At 45.9% G+C, this 13,554-nt stretch overlaps 1 protein-coding gene across 2 annotated transcripts in view; it reads right to left on the minus strand.

Moving 5' to 3' along the window:
- Positions 1-242: 242 nt before the first annotated feature.
- The window catches only part of SLC9A3 (solute carrier family 9 member A3), a 106,345-nt gene continuing 93,033 nt past the window's right edge, over positions 243-13,554 (minus strand). The window contains exons 14-17 of one of the 2 annotated variants that reach the window (XM_077298740.1): positions 11,750-11,810; positions 8,494-8,601; positions 4,583-4,826; positions 243-764 (exon numbers count right to left, since the gene is read on the minus strand). In XM_077298740.1, the coding sequence (XP_077154855.1) occupies positions 761-764; positions 4,583-4,826; positions 8,494-8,601; positions 11,750-11,810 (417 nt within the window). In that variant the 3' untranslated portion in view covers positions 243-760. Of the gene's footprint in view, positions 765-4,578; positions 4,827-8,493; positions 8,602-11,749; positions 11,811-13,554 lie in introns of those variants that run through there. The other variant, XM_077298741.1, reaches the window with a different exon arrangement.

The raw sequence follows: 13,554 nt of genomic DNA on the forward strand, positions 1-13,554 counted from the left end.
TCAAGGAGGGGTGCTCCCTCTCACCTCACTGCCAGCCGCAACATTGTGACCTACAGTTTTACAATGTCACTAACACCAGTCCCTAAAGCTGTCGAGTATTAGTCCCTGTTATCCTACTGAAGCCTGCGCTTTTTACAAATAGAGATACAACATCCTAGTACAGTTGAAGAAGTTTTGGTAGAAAAATACTGATAGAAAAAAATGTTAAAAATAATAAAACAAAACAAAGCTACAATAGACATATAAATAAATGATTTTTATTGACTAAACGTTATCTTATATTAAAAACATAGACATATTAGGTGTCTCCAAACCCGGGGAGACATTTACAATAAAGTTATTTTGTCTATTATGATGAGGATGACATGGTAGAGGGAGGAAGAAGCTGCACGGAGCATTGCAGAACTGGACTAACTGGGCAGCAAATATATACAGGGGAGGGGAACTGGGAAGCAGCAGTGCTGTGCGCCCCTTTCCCTCCAGTCCTACCTCTGTGCCCCGGGTGCAATTTCTAGGGCACATTATATAAATACACCAGATAAACATTATTTATTGAGGTCAGGGGCAGAAAACGTTCCTATAGGGTGAAATATTATAACAGTCTTTTATCAGGAGTCTTAGGAACTTGGAGTTTATGGACAAATAAAATCCGATTTCACATTATTTTACAACTTTGGAGCAAGAATCCAGTCCCTTTTTTCTAGACAGTCCTCTTTCCTCTTTTATTCCAGTGTGATCACTTTGGATATTGGAGGTGAATTCACCTGTATGTAGAAAAAAATCATGTAAAAAAAAGATAAAAAATACATATATAATACAGAGACTGTAAAAAGAAAACTCTGGTACAATTGTTAAAGTTTCCATGGCACTGAAATCTCCGGAATGCTCATAGGAATGAATGGAGAGCGGCACATGTGCAGCCACCTTTCCGTTCTGCGTGGCCGGAATTTTCTGTTGCTTTATGAGGGTATGTGCACACGTCCGGAATGCATGCAGAATTTTCCTGAGATAAACCTGAGGTTTTCCGCAGGAATTCTGAATGCGTTTTTTTTTTGTGTTTTTTACACTTTTTTGCGCAGATTTGGCGCTTTTTTTTGCGTTTTTAACCCGGACACTCCAAAACAATGGGAAATCCGCAAAAAATCCGCAAAAAAAATGAACATGATGCTTCTTTTCCCGCAATGTGTTTTTTTTGTGGAAAAAAACGCATCATGTGCACAAAAAATGCGGAATGCATTCTAAATGATAGGATGCATATCTATGCGTTTTTATTGCGAAAAAGCGTGCAAAAAACGTGAAAATTCCTGAACGTGTGCACATACCCTGAGCGATCACTTTTGCACAAGGACTTGTAGTTTTTGTTGTTACCGCTCTGAAGTACATGAAACTTTTTGAATATTTTTAATTCCCTTTTTTTTTTAACATATCAACTTTGCCAGTTTTTGTCTACTTGGGATTTTTTTTTTGTTTTCCATAAACCTTATTTGATTTTCTTTTCCTTTTTATTTTTTGTTTGAACTAGGGAATTGATATTGTGATTGGTTCATTTGGATAAAACACTATAATGCTTGTACTGTATATCGCAGTGTATTATGCCTGTCACTGCTTTACTAGTTTACAAAAGACTAATGCGTCCTCTAATATGACCGATCTCTCGCTCTGGTGATTCCCCTGGTATCCCCCCTGTACTGCTCTGGTGTCTCACCAGGTATCCTCCCATACCACTCCAATGTCTCCCCCCAGTATATCCCCTGTACAGCTCCACTGTTTCCCTCGCAACCTCCCCGTACAGCTCCAGTGTATCCCCCTGTATTCCCTTGTATATCTACAGTGTGTCCTCCTGTACCCTCCCTGCACAGTTCCAGTATCTCCCCCAGTATCCTCCCAGTACCGCTCCAGTGTCCCTTGGTATTTCCCCCGAAGCGCTCCGGTGTCCCTCAGTACTTCCCCCCAGTACTGCTCTGGTGTCTCTCCCGGTATCTTCCCGTACCTCTCCATTGTCTCCCCTGGTATCCTCTCATACTGCTCCAGTGGTGAAACACCCGGTATATACCCAGCGCAGATCCAGTGTCTCCCCCTGTATATACCCAGCACAGATCCAGTGTCTCCCCCGTATCCTGCCTGTTCAGCTCCAGTGTCTCCCTCGTATCCTACCTGTACAGCTCTAGTACGTCCCCCAGTATAACTCCTGTAATGCTCCAGCGTCCCCTGGTACTCCACCCCTCTATGTCTCTGGAGTCTCACTTGGTATCCTCCTGCACGATCTCCCTCGGTGTTCCCCTTTTACATGCCTGGTGTCCCCGGTACTTCCCCCTGTATTACTTCAGTGTCTCACGCAGTATCCTCCCACATTGTCTTCTCCAGTGTTCCCCCTGTATCGCTCCGGTGTCCCCTTGCACTTCCCCTCTGTATCGCCCCGGTATCCTTCCACACTGTCTCCCCCAGTGTTCCCCCTGTACTGCTCCAGTATCCCCTTGCACTTCCCCTCTGTATCGCCCCAGTATCCTCCCACACTGTCTCCCCCGGTGTCCCCCCTGTATCGCTCCGGTGTCCCCTTGCACTTCCCCTCTGTATCGCCCCGGTATCCTTCCACACTGTCTCCCCCAGTGTTCCCCCTGTACTGCTCTAGTGTTCCCTTGTACTTCCCCTCTGTATCGCCCCGGTATGTTCCCGCACTGTCTCCCCCAGTGTTCTCCCTGTACTGCTTCGGTGTCCCCTTGTACTTCCCCTCTGTATCGCCCCGGTATCCTCCCACACTGTCTCCCCCGGTGTCCCCCCTGTACTGCTCCAGAGTCCCCTTGTACTTTCCCTCTGTATCGCCCCGGTATCCTCCCACACTGTCTCCCCCGGTGTCCTCCCTATATCGCTCCAGAGTCCCCTTGTACTTCCCCTCTGTATCGCCCCGGTATCCTCCCACACTGTCTCCCCCGGTGTCCTCCCTATATCGCTCCAGAGTCCCCTTGTACTTCCCCTCTGTATCGCCCTGGTATCCTCCAACACTGTCTCCCCCCGGTGTCCCCCCTATATCGCTCCGGTGTCCCCTTGTACTAACCCCTCTGTATCGCCCCGGTATCCTCCCACACTGTCTCCCCCGGTGTCCCCCCTGTCTCCCCCGGTGTCCTCTTGTACTACGCCCCAGTATCTCTCCGGTGTCTCACCCGGTATCCTCTCATACTGTTCCTATGTCTCCTCCGGTGTCCCTCATATACCACTCCAGTGTATCTCCCAATATCCACCTGTACCTCTCCGGTGTCTCGCCCAATAGCTAGTCCCCTGTAGGACATGGCAACGATTGGCATCCTGCACTTGTGTGTCAGGGGCACCAATAGTCTTAAGGTACCTTCACACGAAGCGACGCTGCGGCGATAGTGACAACGATGCCGATCGCTGCAGTGTCGCTGTTTGATCGCTGGAGAGCTGTCACACAGACCGCTCTCCAGCGACCAACGATGCCGAGGTCCCTGGGTAACCAGGGTAAACATCGGGTTACTAAGGGCAGGGCCGCGCTTAGTAACCCGATGTTTACCCTGGTTACAGCGTAAAATGTAAAAAAAACAAACAGTACATACTCACCTTCGCGTCCCCCGGCGTCCGCTTCCTGCACTGTGTGAGCGCCGGCCCTAACAGCAGAGCGGTGACGTCACCGCTGTGCTGTGCTTTCACTTTCACTTTACGGCGCTCAGTCAGTGTGGGAAGCGGACGCCGGGGGACGCGAAGGTGAGTATGTAGTGTTTGTTTTTTTTACATTTTACGCTGGTAACCAGGGTAAACATCGAGTTACTAAGCGCGGCCCTGCGCTTAGCAACCCGATGTTTACCCTGGTTACCAGTGTAAAACATCGCTGGTATTGTTGCTTTTGGTGTCAAACACGACGATACACGGCGATCTGACGACCAAATAAAGTTCTGAACTTTAATCAACGACCAGCGATATCACAGCAGGATCCTGATCGCTGCTGCGTGTCAAACTAAACGATATCGCTAGCCAGGACGCTGCAACGTCACGGATCGCTAGCAATATCGTTTAGTGTGAAGGTACCTTTACAGAGGGAGCTTCCTTTATCTGATAAACCACTAAAGCCCCACAGTCAGGATGAACTGTGGCATCTAAGGGGGTAAGTAGTATTATCAGCCCTGTGTATTAGGCAGACACAGCTCAGGACGCTTTCCCGTCCCCAGGCCGCACATCTACGACGCTATAAGAGAACTACATCCCTCAGTGCCGCCTGATATATGGGTGGTGTACTGCTGCAAATTCAGTTATCTTCTGCTTCCAAAAAGAAATGTAAAGATATATTAACAATACACTGGCCAGGGAATAGATTCATCAGTGACATTTGGCCCTTTTGGGGGTGAGTCCCGGCCTTTATTGAGGAGACCCAGGTGGTAAATGGAGACTTATTTACAGGAAATGCTTCATAGGAAAAAAAAGGATAAAGAGAAGAACTCATATCCATTATGTAATAATCCGTTTCAATTTTCGAGCATTTTTTGGCTTGATTTTTTTGTTTTCTTCTGAAGGAGGGTGAACGTGCACCTGCTCCTCATGGATTACAGACGTTTTATATAACAAACCTTCTTACATGTTTGTTGTTTCCGGCAGGAAGGCCCGAGGCCGCTCCTCTGAGCCATCATTTACCAGAAAGGAATCCACCGATCGGTTACTGATACGGAAAGAACTCAGCCTCTTAAAATTATCTGGAGAATAAGGGATCTGTATTCGAGCCCGTTGGGATGGGACAACAGCGTCTTCATTGCTCAGCCAGGGCGTACGATTTAACCCCACGTGCTTCTCCTCTTCATTTGAAAACACCGGGTTATCAATTCCTAAATTTACAAGTGATACAGGTGTTAGTTTTGCAAAAAGTTTCCGTAATTTGTCCGATCAGTGACAATGCATTTGTACTAAGATTAATAGAGGGGGAAGAGGTGAGCTGTGACATCACCTATTGAGAATGGTGGATCCTGTGTTATCTACTGTATATAGAGGTGTTATCAGTCACTGTACAGGAGGAGGAGGTGAGCTGTGGCATCACCTATTGTGAATGGTGGATCCTGTGTTATCTACTGTATATAGAGGTGTTATCAGTCATTGTACAGGAGGAGGAGGTGAGCTGTGACATCACCTATTGTGAATGGTGGATCCTGTGTTATCTACCGTATATAGAGGTGTTATCAGTCATTGTACAGGAGGAGGAGGTGAGCTGTGACATCATCTATTGTGAATGGTGGATCCTTTGTTATCTACTGTATATAGAGGTGTTATCAGTCATTGTACAGGAGGAGGAGGAGGTGAGCTGTGATATCACCTATTGTGAATGGTGGATCCTTTGTTATCTACTGTATATAGAGGTGTTATCAGTCATTGTACAGGAGGAGGAGGAGGTGAGCTGTGATATCACCTTTTGTGAATGGTGGATCCTTTGTTATCTACTGTATATAGAGGTGTTATCAGTCATTGTACAGGAGGAGGAGGTGAGCTGTGACATCACCTATTGTGAATGGTGGATCCTGTGTTATCTACTGTATATAGAGGTGATATCAGTCATTGTACAGGAGGAGGAGGAGGTAAGCTGTGACATCACCTATTGTGAATGGTGGATCCTGTGTTATCTCCTGTATATAGAGGTGTTATCAGTCATTGTACAGGAGGAGGAGGTGAGCTGTGACATCACCTATTGTGAATGGTGGATCCTGTGTTATCTCCTGTATATAGAGGTGTTATCAGTCATTGTACAGGAGGAGGAGGTGAGCTGTGACATCACCTATTGTGAATGGTGGATCCTGTGTTATCTCCTGTATATAGAGGTGTTATCAGTCATTGTACAGGAGGAGGAGGTGAGCTGTGACATCACCTATTGTGAATGGTGGATCCTGTGTTATCTACTGTATATAGAGGTGTTATCGGTCATTGTACAGGAGGAGGAGGTGAGCTGTGACATCATCTATTGTGAATGGTGGATCCAGTGTTATCTACTGTCTATAGAGGTTATTAGGTTCGTGAGCTAGAGGGGCCTAGTATGAAGTTACACCTTCTCCTTAACCCCCTTCCACACAGCATGGAAGTGATAAGTAGGCATGATAACACCACTAGATCGCACCTGCTGTCCATAACCTCAGCTCACACGCTGCACTGACAAATGCAGCGCAACAGGGGAATGGGGAGAGGTGAGTATTTTTTTATATTTTGGCAGTCATTATTTGTAGAGGCTGTCATACTGCATGGACAAAGGAGAAAGACCTGTGGGACCATCATACTGTAAGAAGGACTGTGGGGGAATCATACTGTCTGGAGGTCTGTGGAACCATCCTACTGTGTGGGTAACTGTGGGGGCATCATACTGTGTGATGGGGGTTCAGTGGGGATAAATTGTGTGGAAGAATTCACTGTGGAGTATTATATTGTGTGTGGGTGGTTATGGAGGGTTATGCAGGCCATCATACTGTTTGGAGGGCTGTGGGAGTCATCATACTGTATAGTTCCCGGATCCGTGCATTCCTTGACCATGAAACCACAAAAACACTAGTGCACGCCCTGATCATCTCCCGCCTTGACTACTGCAACCTTTTACTCTCTGAACTCCCCTCTAGCGCTCTGGAACCACTCCAATCCATCCTACACTCTGCTGCCCGACTAATCTACCTGTCTCCCAGCTATTACCCAGCCTCTCCTCTCTGCCAGGCCCTTCACTGGCTTCCTATCGTCCAGAGACCAGTTCAAAACCCTTACAATGACATACAAAGCCATCCACAACTTATCTCCTCCATACATCTGTGACATGGTCACCCGGTACTTACCTACATGCAACCTTCAATCCTCTCAAGACCTCCTTCTCTACTCCCCTCTTATCTCTTCTTCCCACAACTGCATCCAAGACTTCTCCCGTGCTTCCGCCATACTCTGGAACTCTCTACTCCAACACATCAGACTCTCGCCTACCATAGAAACCTTCAAAAAGAACCTGAAGACTCACCTCTTCCGACAAGCCTACAGCTTGCAGTGATCCTCAACCTACTGAACCACCGCACAACCAGCTCTACCCTCTCCTAGTATATCCTCACCCATCCCCTGCAGACTGTGAGCCCTCGTGGGCAGAGTCTTCTCTCTCCTTCTGTACCTGTTATGTATCTTACTGTATAATGGGCTATGGGATTATCATACTGTATGGAGGACTGTGAGGGCTATCATACTGTATAGGGTCCATCACACTTTATGGAGGGCTGTTGGGGCTATCATGCTGTAAAGGGGCCTGTAGGGGCCAACATACTGTATGGCAGTCCATTATACTGTGCGGGGGAATGTTGGAGCATCATACTGTATGGTGGGCTATGGAACCATTATACTGTATGGAGGGCTGTAGGGGCTATTATACTATATAGGGTCCTGTAGGGGCCATCATACCGTATGGAAGGCTATGGGACCATTATACTGTGTGGGGGACTGTGGGGGCATCATACTATGTGTGGGGGGAGTTCTGCAGGGATATACTGTGTGGAGGTTTTCACTCTGGGGTATCATATTGTGTGTAGGCATTTAGACTAACAAAAAGTAGTTGGAAAGTAAAGAGTATATGCAAAATCTAACATGAAAAAAAACTTGATAAAAAATATACATATACTTAATTGTACAACACAAATAAACGTTTCACTTAATACCCCAAAAACAACTGGCACACAGATCACAAGTGTCAATACACTATAAGATGTACATAACCAAGGAAATGAGGGCACACCAGGAGACGAGCACAACTCAAAATATAATATGGTGTGATATCCTTTCCCTGTGAGGATAGACCCTGCAAAATGCCCTACCTAGCTGCGGAGGTTGGCTCCCTAAAGAAAACAAGCAAGACAGGCGCTTCCGCTCCCAGATGACTATACCTGGGAAACCCTAGTGTACCCTAGTAGTCAAAAAATGTGAAAAGATAGACCTCATATGTGGGTACACATTCCATCAATCATAGGTATATATCTGCCACAAGCACCACTGGGGTCATCACCCCCAAGCCAGTTGTATAAAACCCATATAGCTACCAATCCGTAGTCTGACGCGTTTCGCCATACATGGTTCATCAGGAGGCTTTACTGATAGTCCATAAGTCCGGGTTCAGTTCAGTGATGCATTGATACCAGCGTGTGGGGGCATTTATCATACAATATGGGGGCTATGAAAGGGAGGGTGTTTGTGGGGGAAGGGGGTGTCCAATACATACTCTTGCTATGGGGCCCTATGAATTCTATGTACGCCTCTGCATAGCAGCTGTGTGAAAATAATATAACTTTTCACGGAATTTTTTTTAATATCTACAGTTCAAGAGTTGCATAGGAAAGTGAAAAAAATATTTAGTACATTAATATAAGCATTAAAAATAGGTCATTCACTGATGACAAATTCCCTTTAAATAGTTCTCTGCATGTTTTTTCCACTTTGGATGATCCCTACTTATTTGAGCTGGCCTCCAATAATAATGCATAGAAATAAAGAATATATTACCAAGTGCTGGTTCTGTTTTTCCTCTTTCTGTTATTTTTGCTAAAAATGTGATAGTGCCGTCAAGCTGGTTATCATACTCCGCAGTATCCTCCGGCCCTAGGTCCATTTCTGTAAAAGAAGAAATTTACAATAAACTTCAATTCCAGGGTTGTACAGTGTCACCCAGTGCTAGAATACATGAAGGATAGCTGCGGAGACACCATTACGTGTTTCTCAACGCAAGCAGTGAATAGCCAGGCCTTTCCCCGGGAAGGAACAACCACGGGAAGGGCAGCATCCAATAAAGGAAATCATCCAATACAGGAAAACCACCTATGCCAAGCATGGTATCCATCCACAGACAGCTGTTTCGGGGTGTTTGCCCCTCATCAGTGTGGAGTAGGAATCTGGCTATTAGGAGCAGTGCCAAGTAAAAGGCTGTAAGGGCACAGATGATTGGCCTCGGGGAGACCAAAACATCCAACACCGCGGAGACACCATCACGTGTTTCTCAACGCAGTGATCCAGAACACTGCCCCCATCCCTTATGGGAAATATGCAAATGCATGAAGGATAGCTGCGGAGACACCATCACGTGTTTCTCAACGCAAGCAGTGAATAGCCAGGCCTTTCCCCGGGAAGGAACAACCACGGGAAGGGCAGCATCCAATAAAGGAAAGCATCCAATACAGGAAAACCACCTATGCCAAGCATGGTATCCATCCACAGACAGCTGTTTCGGGGTGTTTGCCCCTCATCAGTGTGGAGTAGGAATCTGGCTATTAGGAGCAGTGCCTAGTAAAAGGCTGTAAGGGCACAGATGATTGGCCTCGGGGAGACCAAAACATCCAACACCGCGGAGACACCATCACGTGTTTCTCAACGCAGTGATCCAGAACACTGCCCCCATCCCTTATGGGAAATATGCAAATGCATGAAGGATAGCTGCGGAGACACCATCACGTGTTTCTCAACGCAAGCAGTGAATAGCCAGGCCTTTCCCCGGGAAGGAACAACCACGGGAAGGGCAGCATCCAATAAAGGAAATCATCCAATACAGGAAAACCACCTATGCCAAGCATGGTATCCATCCACAGACAGCTGTTTCGGGGTGTTTGCCCCTCATCAGTGTGGAGTAGGAATCTGGCTATTAGGAGCAGTGCCTAGTAAAAGGCTGTAAGGGCACAGATGATTGGCCTCGGGGAGACCAAAACATCCAACACCGCGGAGACACCATCACGTGTTTCTCAACGCAGTGATCCAGAACACTGGAAAACACGGGGAAAGGCCTGGCTATTCACTGCTTGCGTTGAGAAACACGTGATGGTGTCTCCGCAGCTATCCTTCATGCATTTGCATATTTCCCATAAGGGATGGGGGCAGTGTTCTGGTGTGTACTGATGAGGGGCAAACACCCCGAAACAGCTGTCTGTGGATGGATACCATGCTTGGCATAGGTGGTTTTCCTGTATTGGATGATTTCCTTTATTGGATGCTGCCCTTCCCGTGGTTGTTCCTTCCCGGGGAAAGGCCTGGCTATTCACTGCTTGCGTTGAGAAACACGTGATGGTGTCTCCGCAGCTATCCTTCATGCATTTGCATATTTCCCATAAGGGATGGGGGCAGTGTTCTGGATCACTGCGTTGAGAAACACGTGATGGTGTCTCCGCGGTGTTGGATGTTTTGGTCTCCCCGAGGCCAATCATCTGTGCCCTTACAGCCTTTTACTAGGCACTGCTCCTAATAGCCAGATTCCTACTCCACACTGATGAGGGGCAAACACCCCGAAACAGCTGTCTGTGGATGGATACCATGCTTGGCATAGGTGGTTTTCCTGTATTGGATTATTTCCTTTATTGGATGCTGCCCTTCCCGTGGTTGTTCCTTCCCGGGGAAAGGCCTGGCTATTCACTGCTTGCGTTGAGAAACACGTGATGGTGTCTCCGCAGCTATCCTTCGTGCATTTGCATATTTCCCATAAGGGATGGGGGCAGTGTTCTGGATCACTGCGTTGAGAAACACGTGATGGTGTCTCCGCGGTGTTGGATGTTTTGGTCTCCCCGAGGCCAATCATCTGTGCCCTTACAGCCTTTTACTAGGCACTGCTCCTAATAGCCAGATTCCTACTCCACACTGATGAGGGGCAAACACCCCGAAACAGCTGTCTGTGGATGGATACCATGCTTGGCATAGGTGGTTTTCCTGTATTGGATGATTTCCTTTATTGGATGCTGCCCTTTCCGTGGTTGTTCCTTCCCGGGGAAAGGCCTGGCTATTCACTGCTTGCGTTGAGAAACACGTGATGGTGTCTCCGCAGCTATCCTACGTGCATTTGCATATTTCCCATAAGGGATGGGGGCAGTGTTCTGGATCACTGCGTTGAGAAACACGTGATGGTGTCTCCGCGGTGTTGGATGTTTTGGTCTCCCCGAGGCCAATCATCTGTGCCCAGTGCTAGAATAGTCATATATGTTCTCACATCATACACTTGCAGGATAATAAATAGGAAATATTAAGGAAAAATGTTTTTCATACATTTATAGAAACTGCTGTTTTCTCTTTGCATAGGAGGAGGCTTAATTACTATGGTATCTGCGGGAAGGCAAAAGGTGGCACTTGTGAACGGAAGCAATTACCAGGCTGTATATGTGACTATAGCCCAGCGTTCATGGGGAGAACGCTCTGGGCAGAACTATGAATTGTGGCCAGTTCAGCTCTGCAAGAGATGCCCAGATGGGGCAGGCTGAGGTGGGAGTAGTCTCCAAGAGACCTACAGTGGTGATGTACTGTAGGACTAGCGAAAGATGTCAGCTACTTCAGATGTCATTTGTATAAGCATTACATTCAGCAATCATTATTAAAGGGGAATCCCGTTAACTACCCCTTACATACTATTAGTCTTTAACCCTGTCCTCACATAATGGAACATTTCCACATGAATTAAAATCTTTCACATATAAGTAGCATACGGAAAAGCTGTAGATCTGTTGCAGTTCAAGTTGCACATCATTATCAGGAATACATGGCTTTTAATTTTTGCCATAGATCTTGTAGTATAATACGTATCAAAATTGCAAAATGTAAATCTGACACGTGTGGACAAACTCTTAGCTGCAAATCCAAATAAACGCCATATTATGTGACCCTAGCCTCGGGAATTAAGAAAAGGAACCAATATTATTAAGTTACAGTATAATAATTAAATAAACTGTAGTAAAATAATTACTATCATGCAATATAACTGGAAAAATATGAAACAACATTTATCCATATTTACCATGTATGTGGTTTTCATGAGGAATACTCCCATTCTGTAGCATTGCCGTACTGCTGCTTCTCTAGAAAATGAATAAAGGTATAAAGTGTCTGTTGAATATGCTTAGAAGTTACAGATGGAAAATATGACGGTCATGCTAAATTGTGCTTTTATAATAAATAAATACTGTATAATAGATCATTCAATAAATATAATAGATGCTGTAGATGTAAAGCCTGTGTAACTCTATCACATAGCTGGCTGTCCTGCTGCTCCTGGCATGGATATGACATGACACTGTTCCTGGCTCTGTCTGCTTTCCACCCTACTTTCTCTTAGTGTTAGAGATAGCAGCAAGCAGGAAAGTAAGGTTGTGCAAAGCTGATCGAGTGTGTAGAGAGGGAGAAAGCCATCCAAGCCTTCAGGAAGGGAAGATTATATAGGCTCAAATATATCAGATTGTAGATAAAGAGGAAAATACATGAGGAAGAGGGAATAACACAGATTATGTCACTGCATCGGAAGTGAGGGGGAAACCAGACAATCATCTGTGTCCTCTGCATCTGTGTCTGACAGCACAAGAGAGAAGAGATCATTCCTGTACTGTGGAACAGAAAATCACTCCAGGAATGAAGCTGTGCATTTACATGAGAGCTAGTAAAAGTATCCTAGAGACACATAATCAGCCCCATGGGCGGACGATGACTGGAGATGCACAAATCAATTTGATGCACATCAAATGTGTCAAATTTTTAGAAATTCTCAGGAAGCGGCGAATTGAAACAATTTCCGATTTGATTTATATGAATCGCCAAATATATCCCCCAGCATTCTACTCAATGTGCAAAGAAGGATCATATGATCATGGTACAGCCAGGCAAGCTCCCCATAATGCCTTTCAGCTATCACATCATATTATATGGTATACACTATCATAGCTTGTATAAAAGCCAAGGCAAGGAATGCAGCAGCCAATTTGGGGAGAATACGGATAGTAAGAAGATGTCAAAGCTCACAGCTTAGCCAAAGCGATCACTGGCACCATCCATCTGGTCAGTCGCTCTTTTGTGGAATCCTACAACTAGTTCTAGCTTAACCTTTGGTCAGAAGTCAGGCCTTTTCCGGGGCCACTATTAGCACTTTTGACATTAATGCATGGCACATATCCGATATATAATCATGCAACCTCATGCACATCAGCTAACAGAGATCATCCAGCTGAACCGCTAAGTTCAGTCGTACCTAGTCTGTGTCCTTTCTCCGGCAGATACCGTGAGCCCCGATCCCATGTACTTTTTGGCTCAGCAGGCTGGACCAGTGGTGACAATTGGCCCAGTTTGCATATTGTTGTGTCCAGTCTCCAGTACAATGTTAGAGAGGGTCACCAATGCAGCCGGTGGCTTTGTCACACTAAGCAAACCAGATGGTCCTTTGAAAGTGTGGAGAACCTTATATTTGTCTAAATGATTCAGGCATGGATCAGTGCCAACTTTAACTCCCGTAATTCCTTTAATTCCTGACGCCAATGATTAGATCGTCCTCAGCATCTCCAGGGCGGCCATCGTTGGTCCTATTCAGAAAGACATGTCCATCTATATTCTGTGCAGTTTATTCTGCTGTCAGAGCGGGCCCTACACAGCCGGACAGCTCCTTTACTGTACATCTACCCCAGCTACACACATCTCCTGCCTCTCCATTGTGTTCAATATATATACTGTACTTCTGCTAGGAACTGTACCCTGTGTAGGTAAATAGACTCAAAACTTCTCCTTAAAAATCCATTGCTTTTTCATTTTCCAAACAGAAAATCTCTTGCTGTTCACAAA

The sequence above is a fragment of the Ranitomeya variabilis genome, chromosome 3, assembly GCF_051348905.1.
Source record: "Ranitomeya variabilis isolate aRanVar5 chromosome 3, aRanVar5.hap1, whole genome shotgun sequence".
In the NCBI taxonomy this organism is placed as follows: Eukaryota; Metazoa; Chordata; class Amphibia; order Anura; family Dendrobatidae; genus Ranitomeya; species Ranitomeya variabilis.